Here is a 25,526-nt window from a genome sequence, read left to right as displayed (position 1 = left end):
AGGCCAGATTGAATTGGTAGGGAAATGGAATTATAGATGTAAGGGAATCATAGCGTGTTTCTTTTTTAAAACTGAGGTCTTCTGTACAGATGTAACAAAGGGATGTTAATTTAAGGAAGGAAGGATTTACACTTACTCTGGTAAAGCATTGTCTAACATACAGGATTGTTGATTCACTGTCTTGTATACCTGAAACTAATACAACATTGCATGTCAACTACATTTAAGTTAAAAACGAAAAAAAGGAAGAATTTGTTCCAGAAGTCTGGATCAGTAGCTGGGGTACCATATTAAATAGAAGAAAATTTGCTTAGGTGGGACCTTCATCAGGAAATAACATTTATTGAGATTTAAGTACACCCGGCAGAAAAGGGTCAGTTTGTAAAGGTTAACTGTTACTACATTTCTATTATAATAGTTATAGCATTCCTGTTATAAACTGTTTTCACTTGGGATGGGACTGGGGAGATTTGAAGGATGAGAGGAATTAGAAGGAACCAGACTTTCTTCTGGTCAGTTGCCTGGTTGAATGAGATTTTCCTAATTGGGAGAGGAGAAAATGAGCAAAAATAAAACTCTGCACGGTGACTCATAGAACGCTAATTTGAATAAGCTGCCTGGAGGGCTTAATAAAATAAAATATTTTTATAAACTTTCTACTGCCTCAGTAAAATTCAGTTTTACTAAACCCATATAAGAATGCCTATGGCCACCCCATTAAGTGAGGAGAGCAGATTTTCAGACTGCCACTGAAAGTGGGCATCTGATGAGTGAGGTTTCTTTCTCTCTGTCAGAGGCTTGTCCAGCTTTATAAACTGCTGGTCTGACTGGGTCCTGTATTTGTGCAGTTTATCAAGGCATCTTTGTACACTTGATCAGGAAATTCGCAGTTAATCAGGCACCCAGGGAGGGGGGCTGCTAGGGAGCCACAGCTCTGACTGGGACTGGCCTTCTGATGCACTTTTTTTTTTTTTTTTTTACCTTCACTGAGGCTCTGGGTCTGCTTTTAGGTGGTGGTTCTTAAGATTGTAGTCAGTCTGTTTCTTAAAATAGCCATGATTTAGTCCCCAAATTTCAGACCTGTTGGGTTGTTAGACTTCCCATATAAATTGTAGACCCATTTCCTATCACGATAAGTTGCTCATCTGAGTTTTTAGGTGGTTGTCCACACAGGAGCAGATGAGATGTAGCTGTGGCCATTTCTTTTTAATCATGATTATGTTCATAATTAGCTTGTGGAGGAATCTTATAAACATAAAAAGAAATTTTTGGCTTTTATTGATCTTTCCCTGGCCTTTGCTCTCTAGTCCCTGAGGTTATCAGCTAATACTTTTGCTTGAAAATAGCTTGATACTACATAATGAATGTATTAGATACAGTACCCTTTCATACTGTAGAGAAGAGATAGGCAAGCCCAGGCCTTGGTCAGGCTGCCTAGGTTGAACTCCAGCACTACCATCCAATACCTTTGTGGCCTTAGTTTACTCAATCTCTTCTACCCTCAGTTTCCTCATTAGTAATATAATCTCTACTTCATAGGTTTGTGAGGACTCACAGCGATGGTTGGACAAGGGTGGGTGGGGTTATCCAGAGATACTAAGTATAGTAGAAGGAAGAATTGTCCCACTTAAAATGACACTCGTACCCCTCCTGAGAAAAACTGTTTACAAAGCAGTTAAAGAGTGCTTAGCACATAAAAGCATCAATAAAAATCTGAGCTAGCTATTTTATATAGCTAATGGGGTTTCATTATTATGGGCTAGGAATGGCCTTAATAGACAATTAGGCCAGTTATCTGTTCTTTTTTTTTTTTTTAAAGATTTTATTTATTTATTTGACAGAGAGAGACACAGCGAGAGAGGGAACACAAGCAGGGGGAGTGGGAGAGGGAGAAGCAGACTCCCCGCCGAGCAGGGAGCCTGATGCGGGGCTCGATCCCAGGACCCTGGGATCATGACCAGAGCCGAAGGCAGACGCTTAACGACTGAGCCACTCAGGCGCCCCCAGTTATCTGTTCTGTCAGAGGAGAATACCTATCTAAAGCCAGAGTGTCCTGTTGTTTTTAATGTACCTCCAACTTGTAACTGGCAGGTTGTAACTGATTGCAGTATTGCTCAAGGATGTATGTTCTTTTTGGTTTATTAAGATAAAATTCACCATTTTAACCATTAAAAAGTCTATAATTCAGTGGCTTTCAATAGACTCACAATGTTGTATGACCATTACTACTGTCTTGTTCCAGAACCATTTCATAGCACCAAAAAGAAACCCTGTACCCATTAAGCAATCACTTCTCATCTCCCCTAGGACATGTGTTCTCAAGGTGCTTTAATGAGATTTTCTTATAGCTGAGATGGGTATTTAAGTTGACTTTGGCTCCTAAAACACAGTCAAAATAATTTTGGCCTAGAATAATTTATGGAGAAGAATTTTGGAACTTTGTCCTATTTTTATATTAAAACAGAATCTTGGGCCCTGCCTGCCAAAAATTTCTCAGCCCACATCTGTGTAGCGGTGGGGTTCTCCTATTCAGTCACAATCTTTGCCAAGTTCAGCCTTTTTTAATCTAACATTTATGGAGCTCATTATGTGCCATACTCAATTGTAAATTTCTTACATGAATTATTTAATTTCCAGCATAGTACACTAGTATTGGCTCCATTTTACTGTTAAGGAAATGGAGGCAGGAGCAGCTAATGCACTTGCTTGAAGTCATATCAGTACTAAGTGGCAGAACAGTGAGTGAGTGTCAGGCTCTAGATCCCTTGCTTTTGTCCTCCCTTAAGAGAATGGCAGTTCCACAACCAGTTGAAAAATATTTCTCAGCACTTCATGAGGAGGATAGGGGTATCAGTTAATTGCTGGCATATAATAATGCTGAGTAACAACCCCCTACAAAACCTCAGTGACATAGAACAGTAAACATCAAGTTTGTGAGTCTGTGGTTTAGTTTATCCCATTTGGGCTTGGCTGGACTGTTTCACCTTTGGGTCAGCTGGGGCTCTGTTCTTGGCTGTGCTTGCTCACATATGTGGGGTCACCATATTCTGTGTCCACCTACATCAGAGGACATTAGGCCTGCACATTCTGTGAAGATTGTTGCTTGATTTTTTGCTAGTATGTTGTTGAGGATACTATCCAATATTTCATTTGACAAAATTTATTGGATGCTCCTCTATAAAGAAGACATACCAATGGCCAACAGACACATGAAAAAATGCTCAACATCACTAGGCATCAGGGAAGTACAAATCAAAACCACAATGAGATACCACCTCACACCGGTCAGAATGGCTAAAATTAACAACTCAGGAAACAACACATGTTGGCAAGGATTCATAAAAAGGGAAACCACTGTTGGTGGGAATGCAATCTGGTGAAGCCACTTTGGAAAAACAGAACAGAGGTTCTTCAGAAAGTTAAAAATGGAGCTACTCTACGACCCAGCAATTGCACTACTAGGTATTTATCCAAAGGATACAAATGTAGTAATTCGAAGGGGCACATGCACTCCAGTATTTATAGCAGCAATATCCATCCACAATAGCCAAACAATGCTAATTGCCAAACAAAAAGAGCCTAGATGTCCATTGACAAATGAATGGATAAAGAAGATGGTGTGTGTGTGTGTGTGTGTGTGTGTAATGGAATATTCCTCAGCCATTAAAAAGAAAGAAATCTTGCCATTTGCAACAACATGGATAGAGCTAGAGGGTATTATGCTAAGTGAAATAAGTCAGAGAAAGACAAATACCATATGATCTCATATGTGGACCCTAACAAAACAGATGAATAAAGGGGAAGGGAAGGAAAAATAAAATAAATGAAATCAGAGAGGGAGACAAGCCGTAAGAGACTCTTAACTATAGAGGACAAACTGAGGGTTGCTGGAGGCGGGGGGGGGGGGATGGGGTAACTGGGTGATGGGCATTAAGGAGGGCACATGATGGAGTGAGCACTGGGTGTTGTATGCAACTGATGAATAAATTCTACCTCTGAAACTAATAATACAGTATATGTTAACTAAATTGAATTTAAATAAAGAATTAAAAAAAAAAAGAATAAGCCAAGCTCTGTGCAGGTCTTCCGGGACTTTTATGCAGCATCCTCTTTATGAGACCCTAAGAAGTCATTTCTCTCTGCTTTCACTACCTGGGCTTCTTTGTGCAGCAGATTTGTTTTTATTTTGTGGATATAGCTCACTGTATTTCCTTTGACCTTGATTGCCAGAAAAGTTTTAAGCTATTTCGAAAGAATGGTTAGGGCCTTATACCACTCATTTTTTTTTTTTTAAAGATCTTTATTTATTTTAAAGAGAGGGAGAGTGCATGCACACAGGCAAGTGGTGAAGAGGGCATGGGGAAGGGAAAGAGAATCTTCAGCAGACTCTGCACTTAGCACGGAGCCGGACGCGGGGCTCAGTTCCACAAACCCAAGATAATGACCTGAGCTGAAACCAAGAGTCGGCTGCCCATCTGACTGAGCCATCCAGCCTCCCCATGCCATTCATTTTTATATTGCTCTCACTTCTAGTTCTGTATTACCATTTTTATCTTTTTATTCTGTTTTCTTTACCTACTTCGCAATCTTTCTTTTTTTTTTTTTTAAAGATTTTATTTACTTATTTGAGAGAAAGAGATCACCAGCAGCGGGGAGGGGTAGAGGGAGAAGCAGACTGCCTGCTGAGCAGGGAGCCCGACACAGGGCTCCATCTCAGGACCCTGGGATCATGACCTGAGCCGAAGGCAGATGCTTAACCAACTGAGCCACCCAGGTGCCCCTCTTTTGTCTTTTTAAACTATATGTATATTATAGATGCATATAATACACACACATATACAATCAAAGGTACCTCAGTTGTTTATTTTGGAACAAAGTTGAGGTTTAAGAAAAAGAGGTATGGAAACCAAATGTTTTCTAATTGAGAAAAAAAGCCATCAGAAACTGTTTATGTCAGTAAGCTGTGCATATAGAAGATACAATTGTGTATAGTTTGTTTTTTCTTTTATTCTAGTGTTTTCAAAGGAAAGGATTCAGATCCTTCTCTTTCATGTAGTCAGAGACAGTCTCTGACAGCTGACCTAGTTAGCATTGTGAGGCAGCTGTGTCATTAAAGGGTGGTTAGTTCAAACAGCAGATGAACTTACATAGCATCTTCTGTGGCTGAGCTGTGTGTGTGTGTGTAATATTTTGTGCCTTTTGATACTGAACTCCTTTTGGTACTTGTTGCCAAGTAGGTTCTTATGCCCCAGTATAACCTTGTGGTTACACATCATCTCCTGGCCAAGGGGCTAAATCTGAGGCGAAATCATTGGCTCAGAATGGAAGCACAGGATAGGTGAGAGACAAGGTTCGCTTGGTTACCAGCAGCAGGGTTTGCATATGGACATTGGTCATGGTAGTAGAAGTGAACCAGGTGCAATACAGGATTTTGCAAGTAGAGTAGACATGGTGGTCACCTCAATGACAGTAATGATTCAGTGACTCACGGTGTAGCAGCAAGGAAAATGTGAGTAAAACTGTCCCCATGCTAGAAGGAATGTCATTGAAACGTCATTGAACTTCTGCCTAAAAACAGTTGGCCTATGCATCTCAAAGCCAATGAAACCAACCCTACCCCTGTGGTAGGACTTGGAAGTCTTTAAGGACCTGGACTGTTAGCAAATCTGTCACCCAGGAACATCACAAACCTTGGCGTCTAAAGCTCAAGAGGGAGAAATGTCCTTCCTCTCAGTCGGTGTTGTCTTTGACCAGAAGACCATCACTTCCCAGAGTCTGTGCAGGTTGGCTTCAGGTACACCGTCCTCTTCGAGGGAGGAGGCCCCCAGTTCTGTATCTGAACCTATACCCTCAGTAACCTGGTCACATTCTCAGCAGTTGTTGGTATTATTAGAATTTCAAACTGGAAAATATTAAAATTTAAACTTGTTTCTTGTAAATATTGCTCTATTCCCTGATTCACATGTTATTAGAAATGACATCCTACTTACAAATGACGTGTATTTACAAGCACGTGTCCCACGTATACCTCTGCCAGCACTGAATGGATGACACTTTGAAAAATGACATAAAACTTGGAGAGAATGTATAGGTTCAGAAGAAGTTTCAGAAAGCAGCATCTTCATAAGAAAGCTAACAAGGAAGGCTGGGTCTCACGTGGTGTTTTATATAATCATCTGGGGAAGGGTAACTACCCCTGCTTCAGAATACAGGTTTTCACAATTCTGTTTGTCACACTGCCTGAAATTCTGGTGGGTATCTCGACCCAAAGGCCCCTGGGACCAGGCCAGAAGCACCACATTTATATTCTAAAAAGCGAACAAACTATTGGACTTGCCAGATGTGTGCAGACTACCTCTAGATGAGAGAATCACTGTGGCTGAAGAGTGAAATGTGAACACTTCTAGGCAAGCTGAGGGGGTTCTTCAGAATCCCTTACTGCAGTCAGGTGCTCTGAATGCTGAGAGACATGAAGGAGAGGAAAGACGTTTAAAGTATGCGCTTGGAAGGTGGGCATGCCCTGGGTCAGGGGTGCTTAAATGAGGGATCAGGTGAAACTTTGAGGGTGTTGCAGGAGAAGGGTCCTTGGAGGACGAAATGAATGCCAAAAAGAAGAGGGAAGCCACTGCAGACAGACATGAATCTTTTCAAGCAGGTTTCAGAGGAAATGCTGAACTTTCCTCTTTGCCTTCCCTTGCACCACATCTCTTTCCCCAGCACCCAGGGAAAGAAAGACTGTGTCTTATACAGTCAGATAGACTCTTGATGGTCTGGGGACTTGCCCTGTTAACTCTATAGCCCTCCTTGTCTCCGGTTTACCATTGTAACCAGGAGCTTCCTGGAAGGAACTGGTGGACGTTTAACTGACATTTCTAACACGGCTTTTCATGGGGAAATGCATTCTAAGTTACAACCAACCAGGTGTTCAGCGGACTTTTGGAAGAGTGGGAGTTGCCCATATTGAGAAAGTCTGTTTTGAGGAGCAAAGCACACCTGACTTGATCATGTGCTAATCTGTGGTAGAATCCAGGTGCCTGTTGTGTAGAGAAACATGACTTAGAAGCATGCCCAGCAATTGCACTCCTGGGTACTTACCCCAAAGACACAGATGTAGTGAAAAGAAGGGCCATATGCACCCCAATGTTCATAGCAGCAATATCCGCAGTAGCCAAACTGTGGAAAGAGCTGAGATGCCTTTCAACAGATGAATGGATAAAGAAGATGTGCTCCATATAGACAACGGAATATTACTCAGCCATCAGAAAGGATGAATACCCAACTTTTGCATCAACATGGATGGGACTGGAGGAGATTATGCTAAGTGAAATAAGTCAAGCAGAGAAAGTCATTATCATATGGTTTCACTTATTTGTGGAACATAAGGAATAGCATGGAGGACATTAGGAGAAGGAAGGGAAAATTGAAGGGGGGAAATCGGAGGGAGAGATGAACCATGAGAGACTATGGACTCTGAGAAACAAACTGAGGGTTTTAGAGGGGAGTGGTTGGGGGGATGGGTTAGCCCAGTGATGGGTATTAAGGAGGGCACGTACTGCATGGAGCACTGGGTGTTATACGAAAACAATGGATCATGGATCACTACATCAAAAACTAATGATGTATTGTATGGTGACTAACATAACATAATAAAATTAAATAAAAAAAAAAGATTTAACCCAGCTATCATCTAGGAATTATACTAGAGAAAACTGGACAAATATGCAAAGATGTCTGTTTAAATATGATAATCACCATAATTAATAATAGTAAATCAATAAATGTGAAACTATAAACAAACAAAAAAAAGCACGTTCCTCTCCGGTTTTTTTGAAAGCTGTTTGAATTCAGTATTTTTATTCCTTTGATATCTAGTCTCTGTCAAACACTTGTAAATTTCTACTCTGTCCCATCAAAATGACTGCAGGGTCAAAATTATGGAGTTCTCACATATTTTATTGTTTATTCATTTATTTAGACATCCGGAGCTAGGTTAACATCTGTTTTCATGTCCTAGCCTAGTACATCTTCTGTGCTCTCCTTTTTTGTTAATGGGATTTTTAGCTATTCATTGAAAGTAGAAACCTATCTTTAATTCTGTAAACTTCTGCTTTGTTTTATATCCTACTTAGACACATGGTCTCTTCTCCGTCCTCTTCTCTAAAGTTTCCTTTATTTCTCTTTATCATCCCTAATGTTACCACCGTCGTCCGTATTGTCTCTCCCTTGGGCTACTGCAGTGAGATTTTAAGAGATTTTACCTTCGGGGACCTGGGTGGCTCAGTCAGTTAGGCGTCCAGCTAATGATTTCGACTCAGGTCATGATCTCGGGGTCATGGGATCGAGCTCATGTCTGGTCTCCGTGATCAGCACTGAGTCTCCTTAAGATTCTTTTTCTCCCTCTCCGCCTCCCCACACTCATGCTCTCTTTCAAATAAATAAATAAATAAATATCTTTTTTTAAAAAGATTTTACCTTCTTCTACCTAGAGTTTTTAATTAAGGGTTACAGTTCATATTGAGCTATGAAATCAGTTTAATGATGGTGACTGGAATTGTTTTTAATAATTGAATAGAGTAGAAATATCAGAAAGCATCTCAAAAAGTAAAGGCAATTCTCTTTCAGTTGTGTGTGTGTACATACATACATACGTATATTATGTACACATGCTATGGATTGTTATTAAAATGTATTTGTTATTTTGGGTCACAGTCAAGAAAATGTGAAGGCCAGTTTTGGTCTAACGCTTTCACATGCCTTCACCCAATCCTAATCCATCTCTGTGTCTTTCAGAGCTATTTTTCCAAAACCAGAATCTCATCATCTCACTGCCCTGCTTGAGTCTTCACTGGCTCCCCGTGTCCTACAGGACCAAATCCACCCTCCTTAGCATGGCTTACAAGACCTTTTGTAATTTGAACCCAAAGCATCTTGGGGTACCATTCTCCCTGCCCTGCCTTCCATATGTCCACCTTGTATCCCAGCCACATAGTGCCTCTTGCTTTTGTTCAGACATGCCATTATCTTTAACCTTCTCCCTTGCCATTCCCACTACTTGGAATCTGCTCTCCACATGGCATCTCATCTTTTTTTTTTTTTTAAAGATTTATTTATTTATTTTAGAGAGAGAGAGCAGGGAGTAGGAGCAGAGGGACAAGGAGAGAGAATCTCAAGCAGATTCCCCGCTGAGCATGGAGCCTGACTCAGGGCTTGATCTCATGACCCTGAGATCAGACCTGAGCCGAAACCAAGAGTCAGATGCTTAACCGACTAAGCCACCCAGATGCTCCTGGCATCTCATCTTTAAAGACAGAAGTCGGAAATCACTGATTTTGAGAAACCCTTTTCCAGTACCAGAGAGTCTGTCATGCCTCTGTGCCTTTTTATTTGACAGCCTCCCCTGCCGCCCAGCCTGATCAGTGAGAGTTGGTGAGGCCCAGGGCTGTGTGTGTTCTGCTAAACTGGAGTCATCGATTAAGCTAACACCACCACCGTTCTGGTCTTTGGGACTCTTTTTTTTTTTTTTTAAGTAAATCTTCCTATTTATTTAAGAACTTTCTAAACATGTTTTTAGATCTCAAAGACAGAATTAGATTGGTTCCTTGAAGATTTGGAAAAGGAAATAAAAAAATGGCAACACGAGAAAAAAGAAATCCAAGAAAGTCTGAAAGCACTAACAAAGAAAATGAGAAAGGTTTTAAATGCCAGCGAGTCGTAAGTAACAACTGAAAGGCAATGATTTTTATTGCTTTTTGGGGGGCGGGTGGTGTTAACATTTTTGATACTCAGTTTCCGACTATGTCAGGTGAAGAACAAACTTAAATATTGTTTTCATCTCATTTTAGAGAACATTCAGTAGAGAATTATCTTACCTAAAACTTTTCCTAAACCTACCCTGTTGACAGATAAAGTGGGACTCTGAATCAGCAAAGAACTGACTTCCTTCTAGTTGGACACCACCCCTTACTGTGAACATTACCTTTGACCCATTTTTTCCTTTTCTGTAAAGTGAGGGGCTTGGTCTAGATCTAAGTTTCTTCCCTGCACTAGGATTCTGTGGTGATTATTTATCATTACTTTCATCTTGAATCTTTAAATTATTAAAATTTGGTCTTGTGGTATGAAGCATTTGGTAATAAATACATACAGGTAATACAGTTGTCAGATGGGCCACGTTTGTTTTGAGATTCTCTGTGATCCATTCCTAACCCCTCTCTTCCCTAAAAATTGATAGGTCATATGATTCCTCAGCTTAATTGTTACCTGCCACCGTGTAACAAAGCACCCAAACTTGGTGGCTTAAATTAACAGCCATTTTATTTGATCCTGATCTTGAAACTTGGGCTGAGTTCCACTGGGCTATTAGGCTGGTCTTGCCCGTGGTTCCTCATGTGGCTGGGAGTTGGCTGGGGGCTAGGTGCAGCTGGGCTGTCCTGGGCTGTCCTGGCCTTTTCCCTCCCTGTAGGTTCAGGGTTGCTCCCTTTCCATGTGACTTTGATCTGTATGGTCTCTCCACGTGGCATTTGGTCTCCAGCGTGGTAGGCTCCTTCTGGGGTACCAAAGGGCTTCAAGGGCACAGGAGTGGAAGCTGCCATGTCTTCTGAAGGTCTGGGCCCGGAACTGTCAGAGCATCACTTCCACCGCATTCTGTTGTTTAAAGCAAGTGGCAGGTCTCCTTTAGATTTAAGGGCAAGAAGAATGGGAGGCATGGTTCACTGGGGCCGCACTACCGCACTCACCGTTCAGGACATCTGTGCTTTTTCCACTTGCCGTGCCATATGATCAGACGGCTGTTACTATGAGTCTTGCTAGCATGACATTTGGGCAGCTTTTAGGTAGTCCTTAAAAGAATGATGACATATACAACACTGCCTATGGCATGTCGTTTTGAGAATGCTCAAAGTAGAGTAGTTCCGTCAGAACACATTTATGGAAATGATGAAGCTCTTTACAGTATCCTCCCCACCTCCCCGTAGTTTTCACTTCCTGTGGTTTCAGTTACCTGCGGTCACCCACAGTCCAGAAGCTCAGGTGATCCCCCTTCTGACATGTTGTCAGGGGGTCGGCAGTAGCCTAACACTGTGTCACCCACCTCACCTCGTGTCACCACGTAGGCATTTCATCATCTCCCGTCATCACAAGAAGGGCGAGTGCAGTGCATGCTCTGTAAGAATTTTGAGAGTGAGACCACATTCACATAACCACTGTTCTAATTTATTAGTAGTTATTGTTGTTAATCTTTTACTGTGCCTGATTCACAACTTGAACATTATCATAGGTGTGTATGTGTAGGAAGAAACTGGTTTGGTACAGGCCATGGGTCGGTCTTGGAACCTGTCACTCCTTGGATAAAGGGGACTGCTATGCCTCTTAATATTTGAGCATACCAGTAGTTAAGTTACTCAAAAATACAGGAATATTTATATTTAATATATATTTTTGTATGCTTAGTTCAAGTTTACTGTCAAAACTAGATAAATGAGGCTATTATGATAAAAAAATTTTCTGTACTAGCATAAAAATTAACTTTCTGTTGAGGAATAAAGTTTTTATTGATTTTTTTCCACTTTATTAATTTTTTTTTTGCTTTTTTTCTGTCCCATTTTAAAGATAAGCTACAGACTTCTCTATGTGTATTGTTTTTTACACTTCCCAGATAAATGATTTAAATCTAAATTTTTATATTTAGATTTTAAAGTAAAATCTTAAAGCCTTTTGGATCTCTTAGAGAAGTACAAAAGATATGATAAATGATTGCTGTCCAGTATTGAGTACTTAGAGGAGGACGTATTTTACAAAAGAAGTGAAAATGGCATTTAAACATTTAGGTTCTTAATGGAAATGTTGGAATTTTTAGCAAGTAGAGATGACAAAAAGTTGTATGGGAGAGAATGAAAGAAGAGGCAGAGTCCATCTTTTGCAGGGTTTTGCTTTAAAATCAAAGATTTACACACTTTGTTTTGCAGGGTTATCAGACTGGATGTGTGTGTTAACTGGGCTTTAAGTTCTGTTTTAAAGACTAGAAGGCTGTTTTCATTTTGAATGAGAGCCGCTGGTTATATTGATGATGATCGACAACACCTGCACTCTTCTGCGTCACATTGAGCCACGGCGGGAGGGGGAGGGGGGCGCACTTCTTGCAGTGAACTGAGATAGGGTGGTCTGCACTGCAAGCATATGACCTAGGGTGAAGGAAAGATTTCTGCCCTCCAGGCGTGAAAGAAAAATGACCCAGATTCTTTGGCCTATTTAGAAGATATAGAAATGAAATCAAAAAGAATTCAAAAAATGTTTGCGTGATATAGGTAGAATTTACTGTGAGGGATCGTGTCTTTAAAAATATTTGAAAACTGATTAAAATTTGGTGGTTTTCTTTCATAGATATGCCCAGAAAAATGATGAAAAAGATAAGGAACATGAATTACTTCTGGATCAGTCCCTTGAAATCAGGCAAATTAAGCTTACATTTGTTTTTACTGCCTTATTATTCCTTTAATACCAGAGGCGCCAGCACACTAGGCTTCTAAGTCTGTTGTTGTGGCTTGTCTGTTTTTTTAAAATAATTATGTGTCTGTTCTTTATTTATGTTTTTATTTTATTCTTTAAATATTTAAATAAGTTTATCCTTTGAGTATTTTTATTTTATGATGTTCCTACTACTTTGTTTCACAGTCAGTATAAAAATCCTGAATTTATTATTGTTGATTACTCTTTTCTTTTGAATTCTGAAACTAAAAGTGTGTTTTTAAAACTTTTGTGTTACTTAAAATAACAATTTTAACTTTACTATGATAGTTTATGGCTCTATAATTATAAGTTTATTGAAGATTTTTATTATGAACTTATGAAAAGTTTCCTTTTAACCTTTATTAATGGAAATAATGTGTTTACATACCGGTAGCAAATGTATCCAGCAGTTTAGCAATTGTGTTCTGCATTTCTCGTTGAATATTGTTTCACGTACACATTTCCATTCACATCATGATTCATAAACATATTGCCATGAATAACTTGGTACAGATCACTGTTTTCCTTTGGGTTATTTCCTTGTAATGTGTGTCAAAATAGAATTTCTGACTGAAACGATGAGGGATGTTCTATAAAGTTTATCAATATAGCCAGATTGTATTCCACCTACCCTCATAAAAATGATGAACCAGAGTCTCAGCATTTCCACCAAACACTCAATTTTATTTTATATGTTCCTTTGATCATTTGTGAAGCGCAAAAAGGACATATGAGTCTGTGTATTAAATAGTCAAATACTAGGCAGGAAGGTACCTTAGAGGATGTTATGTAAGTCTTTCTGTGGCGTGATTCAGAGCTAGGCCTTTGTCTATCTCACTGGTTTTTTTTTTTCCCAAGAAGTTTTTTTCTCAATATTTGCAGTAATACATTTACAAATGAGAAAATGAAAGTAGAAGAATGTATAAAGAAAGGGAAGGAGAATTATCAAGAGAGTCTTCAAAGAGCTGTGGCTGCAGAGGTGAGCCTAAGACACTTGGCACCTGACAGATACGGCAACATACATTTGCTTTGGGCGCCTGGGTGGCTCAGTTGGTTAAGCGACTGCCTTCGGCTCAGGTCATGATCCTGGAGTCCTGGGATCAGCAGGGAGCCCGCTTCTCCCTCTGACCCTTCCCCCTCTCCTGCTCTCTCTCTCTCAAATAAATAAATAAATAAATCTTTAAAAAAAAACAAAAAACAAAAAAAACATACGTTTGCTTTGTGTTAATTACATATGAGGCACAACAGCATTGCCAAAAGGTGTGGAGTCTGGGGGACGTCCTCTTACCCATCATCCTGCTCCCGGAAATAGCTACTTTTTCCTTGCCTATCACTTTTTAATGTTTTTTTGCCCTTAAGCTCACGTTGTGTTATGTATCTGTACTCATAGTGTACGCCAAATTTTGCAATCTGCTTCACTTATTATTTTAATTCAGTCATTTTCCATGCTCTGCACTTAGAATGGCTTCATCATATGTAATCAAGTGATATGCCATGAAGTAGCCAACCATAAAACATACTTGCCAGTACTAGAAGAACTTGAAAATATTCCATTTATTAATACACTCTCAAAAAGAAGAAAGAATATGCTCTCTTCTTCCCCCCGAAGAATATATACCAATGTCGGTATACTATTTGAGACACTACTGAGACAAAATTCAAAATCATAACCTCTGGCTGTATTTTATTTAGTTCCCAAAACATGGTTGTCTTTGTTTTTCCAATTGAGAAGAAATGTTCTTGGTTGGTGTATATATATCTGTGATTATTCTGGGAAATTTTTTAAAAAAGGGTTAGCTTATGTAGTCCACAGACGGACTGTTGATTAAATATTGACTGTGCAGCAGCTTCTAAGGAAAGGAAGGGGGGGGGAAAAGCCAAAGTACATATATTTTTGGGTCCTGTGCCCACATCTATATTCATAAGCTTGTTCAGGTCCCATTTACCACCATTTGACCAGCCCATCTGCCTGGTGGGTCCGGGACTGACACCTGCATTAAAACAAAGCAGTTCTATATTTCCATAATGACTTAATGAAAATGGCCAGTAGGCTTATTGGGAAGTTAAAGAGTCTAAAGTTTTAAGAACCTGCCCTAGAGGCTTTTGAAGTTCGTACTGAAAACAACTTCTCTGAGGCCTTTAAATTTGAGAGGGTGCAGCCTTGGGGTTATTCTGCAGGCCCCTGGCCCCTCTGCTCACCAGGAACAGGACCACAGATAATGCACATCAGGTGCACACATGTGGGTAACCTGGCTCCGTGCTTGTACGTGGCTTAAGCGGTAAGCCATGTGGAAAGTTCCATATCTGAGAAATGTATCATTTAAGGTAAAATAATTTTACTGTCATTATGTTATTCTATTTTCAAATCCAAAAGTTTTATTTAATTCATGTTCACTTGTGTGAAATTACAGCGTTATCACGTTCTAATGATTCTGTCATCATTGGTCACTTAAGGAGAAACTTGAAAGTAGTTCGAAATGTTTAAGTTTTAACAACCTAAAATAGTTTCAGTTTCATCATCTTAAAATACTTAAACATTCTCTAATCTAATGTTAGGTATCTGTGCTTGAAAACTGGAAGGACATGGATGTGTACAAATTACAGATCATGGACTCACAGGCAGAAGGGTATCTTAAAAACCTGAAGCTCCTGAGCAGGTACTGTGTGGCATCACAGATGTTCTTTCTGGCATGTCATTTAGTAAATCCAAGTTAGAGCTGATTTGAGAAAAAAAATGTTTATATTAGACAGGACCTTTTTTTTTTTTTTTTTAAGTAGGCTCCATGCCTAGCATGGAGCCCAAGGAGCTTGAACTCACGACCCTGAGATCAAGACCTGAGCCGAAATCAAGAGTTGCATGCTTAACTGACTGAGCCAGCCAGGTTTCCCAAGACCATTTTATTTTTAATAGTTGTACAGTTGATACATGTTCAATGATAGAAAAATCAAAACGTACAAACAAAACTGGTAAAGATTATCCATAATTCTAAATTGATGTGTAACTAGTTAGTATTTTGGAATAAATCAGTAAGTATTTGAAAAAAAGAAAATTTATGGGTTTTTTTTTTCACTAAGTAATACATAGGAAACTTCCTTTCATATCAATAATTACATCTCTCTAACCTAATTTTGCAAAGTTGAATAGTGTTCCAGCATACAAATGTGTCGTGATTTATTAAACGTTTAACACTGTGTTGGTATAGTCGGGTTATTTGCACATTCTGTTAATAAAAGCTGCACTTCAGTGAGTTTCCTTGTAGCTAAATTTTTATGCATATTATTATTCATTTCCATGCAATAAATTTCTGGAATGAAGATCACATTTTCAAGCTTTTTTAAAAATTACCTTCTGTATAAGAACAGTCACTTAACAGTCTTAGTGGTAGACTAAGAATGGAATGTCACTTCAAAAGATATTCACCTATGGTAATTTTTTTAACTCTCCATCATCTTTCTTGTTTTTGTTTGACGTCGTTTTTGGAATAAGGTTTACCTGGGAATTTTAGAGGGTCTTCTTCAGTCTAGCCTCAGCATTTTCTGTGTGGATTTTCACACAAGGTATTACTTTTCATCTGGTCTTTTTATCATATTCCACAGTCAGTTTTCATCCTTCCCAATGCTTTTTGCTTTAACACTTCAAACCCTCAGTATTGACCCTCTGTGGGGTCATGGAAAAGGTTTTAAGGGAGTTTTTATTTCTTGGTTTTTCAAGATTTAGTTTTTTTTCACATGAGAAAACCTTTCTAATGAGAGAAAACTAATATGCTGATTCGAATTACAAGACTGGTACAGCTGAAGTGGAAGCAGTGGTGCCGAAAGGCTGGTGTTTCATCTTGCCATGGGCCACACGTTATGGCATCTCTGGGAAACAGAGCTCTCAGACCTTTCGTCTGATAGTGTCGACTTCCTCATTAAGCCTCATAGTACACATAGCTTCTTTCTTAGGGATTCTGTGCTAATTTCATTCCACCAAAGGATAGCGAAAGAGAAAAGACATAAAAGGAATGTTCTGGTTTTTCTTTAAGATATGTAATGAGAACTGACACAGTCACGGATTGATAATGTTATTGATCTTCCCAGTTAGGAGTGGAAAGCTTGTTTGTCACTTTCAGTAAAGGTGCTGAGGTATAAACTTATCACAGTCTGTTAGGCCCCACTCTTTATTTTACCATAAGGTGAGGATGAGGTTTTTTATTGGAACGTTTAAGTGTTCCATGTTGCCTTTTTATTTTTTTTAATGTAAAAACAGCCTTTGTTGTTAAACACAAAGATGTTAAATGAAAAATGGTCAAATCTTCAAAGTTAGGACAAGAAATTAAAATTTAGGAGAATATTTACTCTCTGCCCACCAGCTTGGGAAGTTTGGTTAATCAATAAAGATTTCCTAAAGTGTTTCTATTGGTGAGTCTGTAAGATACGTAATTCTTTAAAAATAGTTTTGTGTGGGGGGCGCCTGGGTGGCTCAGTCTGTTAAGCATCTGACTCTTGATTTCTGCTCAGGTCATGATCTCAGGGTTATGAGATTGAGTCCCCTGTCGGGCTCCACGCTCAGTGGGGAGTCTGCTTGAAGATTCTCTCCCTCTGCCCCTCCCCCAACACGTGAGCACTCTTGCGCAGTCTCTGAAATAAATAAATCTTTTAAAAAAATAGTTTTGTGTGTGTGATCATGTTAAATATATCTTTCTGGGGCCCCTGGGTGGCTAAATTAGTTAAGCATCAGCCTTCAGCTCATTTCGTGATCCCGGGGTTCTGGGATTGAGCCCCATGTTGGACTCCTTGCTCAGCCGGGAGCCTACTTCTCCCTCTCCCTCTGCCTGCCACTCCCCCTGCTTGTGCTCTTTCTCTCTCACTCTGTCCCTGTCAAATAAATAAAATCTTTAATATATATACATATATATCTTATATTTGTTTTCATTTGCACTGTAGTGTTTTTAACTTTTAAAAACATATCTGAAGTAGACATTAAGCAGTTCCATGTTTTTCTTTTTCAGTGATTCTGCAGCTTACCCTGATATGGAGTCAGATGTACATTCATGGGAATCGTTTCTTTCTAAGGTTAGAAAAGAAATCGTGAAAGCAAAGGTAAGTCATAAAATATTTTGTAATTCTATCAAAACCGATATGATTATAGTTCTCAGGAGAAATGAATGTCACTGAAACTTTTTGTTGAGCTGTTAAAGGTAATATATATTTTTTGTTGTAATTATTAAGAGTTTTTCCTGAAAATAATGCTGTTTTTTTAATTAGCTGTCTTAAACTCTGCCTGTAATTGAGAAAATTAGAGAAGTTATATTTGATAAGGCTGTAGAGCATTCCTATTAATGAGGTCTTATTTTGAACTTTTTTAAAGAAATAATTGTTCTGATACTTTGCATCTCTGTTATATTCCTGAAAGACTGTCAACCATTTGTAAATATATAGTAAGAATTGACAGTTGTGATTCTTTATGAGAATTTATTAGAAGAACTTAACACTTTTCCTTCTACCTACAGTCTCAGTATGAAGAACAAATACAGGCAGTTAAAAATGGCTCTCGGCTCAGTGAACTTCCTAAAGTGCAGATTCCTGAGCTTTCATTTCCCATCTGTAGCACAGTAAGTCTGTCACACCTTCTTTTTTTCTTTCTTTTTTCTTTTTGTGTGTGTGAAGAAAAGAAAACAATAGTAAACCATAGTTTCTTTCTTATTTGGCCAGAGTAGATTTTTGTTTGTATTCTAGGAGTGGGGATGAGATGGATTAATAAGTTACCTTAATGTTTTATTATTGGTGCTACTGGTTAGCCCTTTAAGCTTAATAATAAACATTCTTATATAACTGGATGAGTCTTTCTGCATCAGTGTCTTGAGGATGGGACTGAAGTAAACACAGGGCTGGTACATTGCTTTCTTTTCTGGATGCTGGTGTGTGTGTTTTCTACGTGTGAACGAATAATCCAAGAGGATCAGTTGCCTGTGATTTAGACCAGCTCTCTCTACAAATACCACCTAAGATATAGTCTTATTCCTAGATACTTGCAGGCATAAGACCAAAATTAAGATTTGTTTTTTCATCAAATACAGACTAAAAAGTGCTATATCTGAGACATACAAAGGTTTTGTTGGTCTGATCTGTCATATTTTATTGCTAGTTTGAGGTATTTGCTGAATCTTTTGAATAATAGTGTTTGCCAAACATCGCTTTGTGTTTTAAAATATGCAGCACAGTAAAGTAAAAGATTAGTTCTATATGGTGGACTTTAAAATATGGCTCCACCTAGTATCCCTTTATTGTATTCTGGGGTACATATTTCTTATTTGGACACAGAGCAGATGCTCAGCCGATACCAAATTGAAAAGAATTCAGACCAAAGGAGATCAGACTGTAAGAATTTAAAGAAGGGCTCTATTCAAGAGTTGATTAGAGGTAGGTTTCAGAATATTTTGGCACAACATTAAAAACTTCTGGTTGTGAAATAGTCTGCTATAAGGAGCCTATTTTCCTTAGGTCCTGATTTGCACCTTCCTGCCACTGCCAGACCTTTATCTGGGATGTTCCCCAGCCTGGAGCACCAACCTCACTCTCCACCTTCTGCCTCTCCCTAAAAGCCCAGTCAAGGCTGCCCACATTTGTGCCCCACCCTGTAACCCTTCTGTCATGTACATTCAGTCTCCTTACCATAGGTGACTACACTCAGGAGCCTGATCTTGAAAGTCTCTCTCTAGCCAGTACTTTGCATACTAAGCATACAAGCTTATTGTGGTTTCACCTGCCAAAAAATGTTTTTAAAACATTAAAAAGGGGGCGCATGGGTGGCTCGGATGGTGAAGCATCTGCCTTCGGTTCAGGTTATGATCCCGGGGTTCTGGGATCGAGCCCCACATTGGGCTCCTGGCTCAGTGGGGAGCCTGCTTCTCCTTCTCCCTCTGCCTCTCTCCCTGCTCATGCTCTCTCTCTCTCTATCTCTGTGTCTCAAATGAATAAATAAAATCTTTAAAAAAAAAAATTAAAAAGTTTGGCCACCTTGAACTGAGTAAAATACTCTATTGGGATCCATTTTCTTCTCTCCATAGAAACACATTTTTCTCTCCATTGAACTGAGTAAGAAGTAGAGTTTGATGTAGAATTAAAGATCACTTATCATTTATAATGTTTCTAAGTTCTTTATTTTTTTTTAAGATTTATGTATTTGTGGGGCACCTGGGTGGCTCAGTCAATTGAGCGACTGCCTTCGGCTCAGGTCATGATCCCAGGGTCCTGGGATCGAGTCCCACATCGGGCTCCCTGCTCAGCAGGGAGCCTGCTTCTCCCTCTCCCACTCCCCCTGCTTGTGTTCCCTCTCTCGCTGTGTCTCTGTCAAATAAATAAATAAAATCTTTAAAAAAAAAAAAAAAAGATTCATGTATTTGAGAGAGAGTGTGGTGGGGAGGGACAGAGGGAGAGTCACAAGCAGACTCCATGCTGAATGCAGAGCCTGAGGCAGGGCTCTGTCTCACAACCCTGAGATCACAACCTGAGCTGAAACCAAGAGTCAGATGCTCAACTGACTGCGCCACCCAGGCACCCCCTCTTTTTTTTTTCTTTTTTTTTCTTTTGGAGAGAGAGTGTGTTTCTAAGTTCTTATGGTAGACATGGAAGGGAAAAAAAATGTGAGATCTCAGTAGAATATTTGCTATTAATTTTTAGTTGTAGCTTATGTAATTTTATAAATACACAAAAGAATTTTAATATCTAAGCCTTGGGAACTCTTAGGGTTCCAGGAACTTAAGTAATAAGTATCCCTAAAGGCCATTAGCTTTGTGTGTTATTTCTCCCCCATTCATTCATTGGGTATTTAGTGGTGATCAAGATTAGATATGGTCTATTCCCTCAAAGGGCATATGAGTTTGGGAAAAGAGAGTTATTAAGCCCATAATTATAAGTAAAGTGTGCCACGGTTTTTCATAGGAGCATAAAATGCTATAGCAGCATATATTAGGAGGGGTTAACCTAACCTAGAGGTCTAGGCCTCAGCAGAAGATTCCCTGTTGGAGGTCTCAGTGAGTCAGAGATCTGGAATAGGAATTACCAGGCAAAAGGAAGACATGGGTGTGTGTTTGAGAAGGGGTGGACAGTGTGATATTTGGAGGGTCAGAGTATTTCAAATGCAAGAAACAGCATATTTGGAGGCTAGAAAAACAGAGAATACTTCTTTCATGGATATAAAAGAAGTTCAGTATGATAGAGGGGGGCTTTGGTGAGAAAAATCATAAAAATACCCAGGGGCCAGAACCAAGGGAGCCTTACTTATTCTGTAAGGTGTGTTCAGCAGTTTGACTTTTCCTGAGGTCACTAAGAAGCCAATATAGGTTTCAAGTAAGGAGATGCCATCAGCTGGCCCACGGTATGGAGAACTGGGAGAGGGGCTCACTGTCAGCAGCTGTGTCCCGGATTAGAGAGTGGGAGTCGGGCTGGAGGGAGAGAGCAGATTTGAGACGTATTTAGGATGAACAGTGGAAATAACTGTACTGCTTGTGAGATGGGGGGCACGGTGTGCTTATTTTGGGGAGTCAAGACAAATCTGGTTTTCTATCCGTGAGGTGGACACCCAAGGAAGAGCAGGGTCGGAGACTGAGCCGAGCCTGATTTTGAAGACACGAGTTTAAGTGGCCTTGGATTTGCCTAAGAGGAAGTTTGGATTTGCAGTTTGGGATCTCAGGAGAACATTCAAGACTAGAATCTTTTAAAAAGTGGACATTATCAGTACCAAGCACACAGTTACTGAGTCATGAAGGAACGTGAAATGTCCTGGGGAAGAATGTGAATCTCCACCCCCGCCGCCCAGAGGCATCCTAAGGAGCGTCCACATTAAGGCACAGACAAGCATTAAGAACTGTAGGGAGAGCCTGGGAAGGGGCTGCGGAGAGGTGGGAGGGAGGCCAGCAGTGTGGAGCCCAGGAGAGCTCATTTTAAAGTGAAGGTGATCAGCGGTTTTTTAAAAACAAAACTTTAATTTATTGTATTCAAGTTTCCTGTGCACTTGAGCACCCAGGTTTTATTATAGTCTGCTTAATCGTCAGTCTTTATCCACAGATGTTTCTCTTAGTGATCCAAGGACTATGGTATATTCTTCCCAGATTCCTCCTATGGTACTTCCAGAGTCTTCAGGTCATGAAGATCATGGAACCTCCACTTCTACAAGTCATGGGACTGGAAACCAAACAGCAGTTGCTAAGGATTCAAGTCTGGTCTCTGCCAATGATGGCCCAGTGGGGGCTTCCTCTCCACCGTTAACAGGATCGCTCTCCTGTCAGCCTGAAGTCACCCAGCTGCCAGAGTGTAAGATCACGGGCCAGGAAACTCCGCCAAAACAAAGCCTTGTGGCTGATCAGAAACCACCTATTCTTCCAGGACGTGCTACCCGCTCAAGCCAGTCTCCAAAAAAGCCGTTTAATAGTATTATCGAGCACCTGTCAGTGGTATTCCCATGTTACAACAGGTAGGGATATAAAATGTCTGTGACTCTGTTAAATACTTTATTGAACTGAGGTTTCCTGATCAGATAACATTATGGCCAGTTAGGGGCTGAAGTGGAAACCACTCCATAGTTGTTTTACTCAGAAAAGACAGGTGCTACCTTTTTTTCTTTTTTTGTAAACATAGAGGTGAGCATTTTCAAACCAACTTTTTGATGTGTGTTTCTAGATTGAAAACACTGACTCCTGGTTACTCTACACTCATCAGAACCCAGGGCAATTTGCTGAGATATTGATGAGATCAGTAACATGCTCCAGTCCTAGTATGCAATCCCTAAATGAAAAACAAAACTGCAAAACATTTGTTTCGTATCATTTGGGGGGAGAAATACCAGCTAGCAAGAAGGGTGGCAAGAACTTACACCTTGCTAAATAGCACCTCTGATTTGTTAGAGGTGTGAAGTTGGAATGACCAGGTGTGATTTGATAGTGAGTCAGGACTGTGGGTGTGTTAACAGAGGGTCCTGTGACGGTGGGGAGCGCTGCTTTATCTAAGCCGGCGAGCATTTGCATGGCAGCCTCTGACCTCGATCTGCAGGTTGGTATGAGGGATCAGAGGTGCTCCCTGTCTCAGCCAAGGAGAGAAGCGGTGAAGGCATTCCTCAGGGATACAGCTAGGAAGAGAGGAAGTCACATCCCAGAATGACCCTCTGTACTCTGTCCCATGTTATTTCTGTCTTTGATACGATACTATAAGTTTTGAAATTACACTTTTGAAACAAAGTAGTGGTTAAATTATGATTGGCCAGATTTAATGTTTTGCATCTGTTGTGGAGGACTGCCTCATTGAGAATAAGTGTATGTCTGTGGGCGTAGTTAGCCTAAGTTTGAGAAACTTGTAAGTTCCCTCAGTAGCAGTTCCCATGCCAATTGTAAAAATGCTCATTATAATTACCAAAAGTACCTTACAAATAAAATGGTTTGCAATCCTGACTAAATTTGGGAGAGTTTAAACAACTGAATAGAAATGCATCCTACTTTTCTGAAAATGAAAACATTTGAGGTGTTAGTGCTTCATATATCAAGTTCCTGTTGATTAATGGTTTAATTCCATCCACTGGTACTTGTGAAACATTCAGGCTTTGAAAACCTTGTTGTCAGGGTTTTTTTAAGGGAGGCAGTCAACAAATCTAGTTTCCCCTTAGGTAAAAAGAGGTTTTACTGATTTCAAGTCAGAACCAATGTTATCTGATCAATCAGTGATTTAGCATAAAGCTGCAGTACATCCAGCCTATACGAAATCTGGTTTCAAAGTAGATACGGATATCCCAAATGGATCTAGCAGGTAAACTGTTCTGTTACTTTGAAATTCTAGTAAAATAAATATTTAGAAATAGTATTGGAATTTTTATAACTACTTGGAAAGAGTGATTCTCTTGCCTTTATCTACAGTTGCTATTGTTTAGTTTTGTTTGTATGTATTGGGTTTGTTTCTTATAGCTGTTGGGTTAATATTAGCACATAATATTTCTCCACAGTAGAAAACTTTGACTTTCTCTTGTCATTTATCTCCACTTCCTCTTTTTAGCACCGAGCTTGCTGGTTTTATTAAAAAAGTGCGAAACAAGAATAAGAACTCGCTCTCAGGATTGAGTATTGATGAAATTGTCCAAAGAGTGACAGAACACATTCTAGATGAACAGAAAAAGAAAAAGGTCAGTGTTTCATCCAGATACAATAATACAATAATATGGTCCACTTTATTTATAAAATATAAGAATTATAAAAAGCAAAAAAAAAAAATGTATCCAACCAAAATATGGAGAGCACTTCAGTAAAGACAGAAGATTTGGGTTACTAAACTTGCTTCTCTCCCTGCCCACATTATCTCTCTAGCCAAATTCAAATTCAGGAAAAGACAAGAAGTTGTCTGAGCCCAGCTCTGCTGCTTCTGTGACCAGGGCCTCCCAGGGCCCACCCTCCATAATTGCTGGACCATCGCCCAAAACCAAGGGACAGAAGACAGAAGATATCCCTGTGAGTGTTATATGTGTGACAATGGAGTCAGTTTTGGTTTTTTTGGTTTTTTGGGTTTTTTTAAAGATTTTATTTATTTATTTGACAGAGAGAGACAGCGAGAGAGGGAACACAAGCAGGGGGAGTGGGAGAGGGAGAAGCAGGCTTCCCGCCGAGCAGGGAGCCCGATGCGGGGCTCGATCCCAGGACCCTGGAATCATGACCTGAGCCGAAGGCAGACGCTTAACGACTGAGCCACCCAGGCGCCCCTCAGTTTTGTTTTTTTAATGAAGAACAAGAAGGAGACAAAATAGTTAATCCATGATTTAGCCCCATTCTTTTCATTTCTAGACCTAATTTGTTTGATCTTAAAATTAGAAACCAGGGGCCCCTGGCTGGCTCAGTTGGTAGAGTGTGCAACTCTTGATCTTGGGGTTGTGAGTTTGAGCCCCATGTTGGGCATGGAGCCTACTTTAAAAAAAAAAATTAGAGAGGCGCCTGGGTGGCTCAGTTGGTTAAGCGACTGCCTTCAGCTCAGGTCATGATCCTGGAGTCCCGGGATCGAGTCCCACATCGGGCTCCCTGCTCAGCGGGGAGTCTGCTTCTCCCTCTGACCCTCCTCCCTCTCATGCTCTCTGTCTCTCATTCTCTCTCTCTCAAATAAATAAATAAAATCTTTAAAAAAAAAAAAAAATTAGAGGTCCTTGGGTGGTTTAGTCACTTAAGCATGGACTCTTGATTTCGGCTCAGGTCATGATCTCAGGGTGGTGACATCAAGCCCCTTGACAGGCTCTGCTCTCAGCGGGGAGTCTGCTTGAGATTCTCTCTCTCCCTCTCCCCTCCCTTACTCGTGTGCACTCTCTCTTTCTCAAATAAATAAATTTTTAAAGAATATTAGAGACCAAATTTAGATGTACTTAAGTGTTCCATTAGAACATCTCTGCTTTTGTGGGTACCTATGGGTCCCTGTTGGGAGAAGCCCCTGCACTAGAGAGACCAGGAGAGCTCTGGCCACATTTTGGGAACTGGGCCTACTGGCAGTCAAATACAAGTTAATTTTTTATAGTAAGTGTGATAATTTGAATAGTTGGGGAAAATGATTTTTGAATCATTTTATTCCATGCCACCATGGGCTTTGGAATCCCAGACTTGGTTCTGTCACTTAGTAACACTGTGAGCTAATATCATATCTGCTTGTTCAGGCTGTTGTCTGGATGAAGTGCTAGAATAGAATGACCAGAGTCAAGCTCTGTATTCACGCAAGTCTGGTTGCTTCCCCTCTCCCTCCCCTTGAGTGCCTGGAGGGGGTTGGGGGGACACTGGAACCTTGATCTTATGGGCTAAACTTGCCTTAATTTGATATACGGATTTAAAATGTTTTTTGTTCTTTTGGACAATAAGAATGTTACGTTTACATAGATCTTTTTATAAAATACTGTGGTATCTATGATCTCAATTGATAAGGTACTGTAATTGTCTTTATTTTATAATGAAGAAACTGAGGCACAGATGATTCATGCAGCTTGCCAGCATTCCTCATTTGATCTGGGTGTGTAGCATGTAATTCCCTAATCC

The 25,526-nt window shown here is 40.0% G+C and overlaps 1 protein-coding gene across 15 annotated transcripts in view; it reads left to right on the top strand.

Annotated features, from left to right (window-relative positions):
• Positions 1-25,526, top strand: part of TTC3 (tetratricopeptide repeat domain 3) — a 119,017-nt gene that overhangs the window by 89,157 nt on the left and 4,334 nt on the right. For 14 of the 15 annotated variants that reach the window (XM_045902462.3, XM_054504092.2, XM_054504091.2 and 11 more), the window contains 9 exons: positions 9,572-9,711; positions 12,379-12,447; positions 13,387-13,483; positions 15,061-15,161; positions 17,496-17,586; positions 17,997-18,098; positions 21,597-21,958; positions 23,524-23,650; positions 23,832-23,972. In XM_045902462.3, coding sequence (XP_045758418.1) covers positions 9,572-9,711; positions 12,379-12,447; positions 13,387-13,483; positions 15,061-15,161; positions 17,496-17,586; positions 17,997-18,098; positions 21,597-21,958; positions 23,524-23,650; positions 23,832-23,972 — 1,230 coding nt within the window. The remainder of the gene's footprint in view (positions 1-9,571; positions 9,712-12,378; positions 12,448-13,386; positions 13,484-15,060; positions 15,162-17,495; positions 17,587-17,996; positions 18,099-21,596; positions 21,959-23,523; positions 23,651-23,831; positions 23,973-25,526) is intronic. The other variant, XM_064578898.1, reaches the window with a different exon arrangement.

Source organism: Mirounga angustirostris, unplaced genomic scaffold (genome assembly GCF_029215605.1).
Source record: "Mirounga angustirostris isolate CCGP_5_RB_7025 unplaced genomic scaffold, mMirAng1.0.hap1 SCAF_1, whole genome shotgun sequence".
Lineage (NCBI taxonomy): Eukaryota > Metazoa > Chordata > Mammalia > Carnivora > Phocidae > Mirounga > Mirounga angustirostris.
Note: the sequence above shows the minus strand (reverse complement) of the source record. Positions and strands in the feature narration are given on the sequence as shown.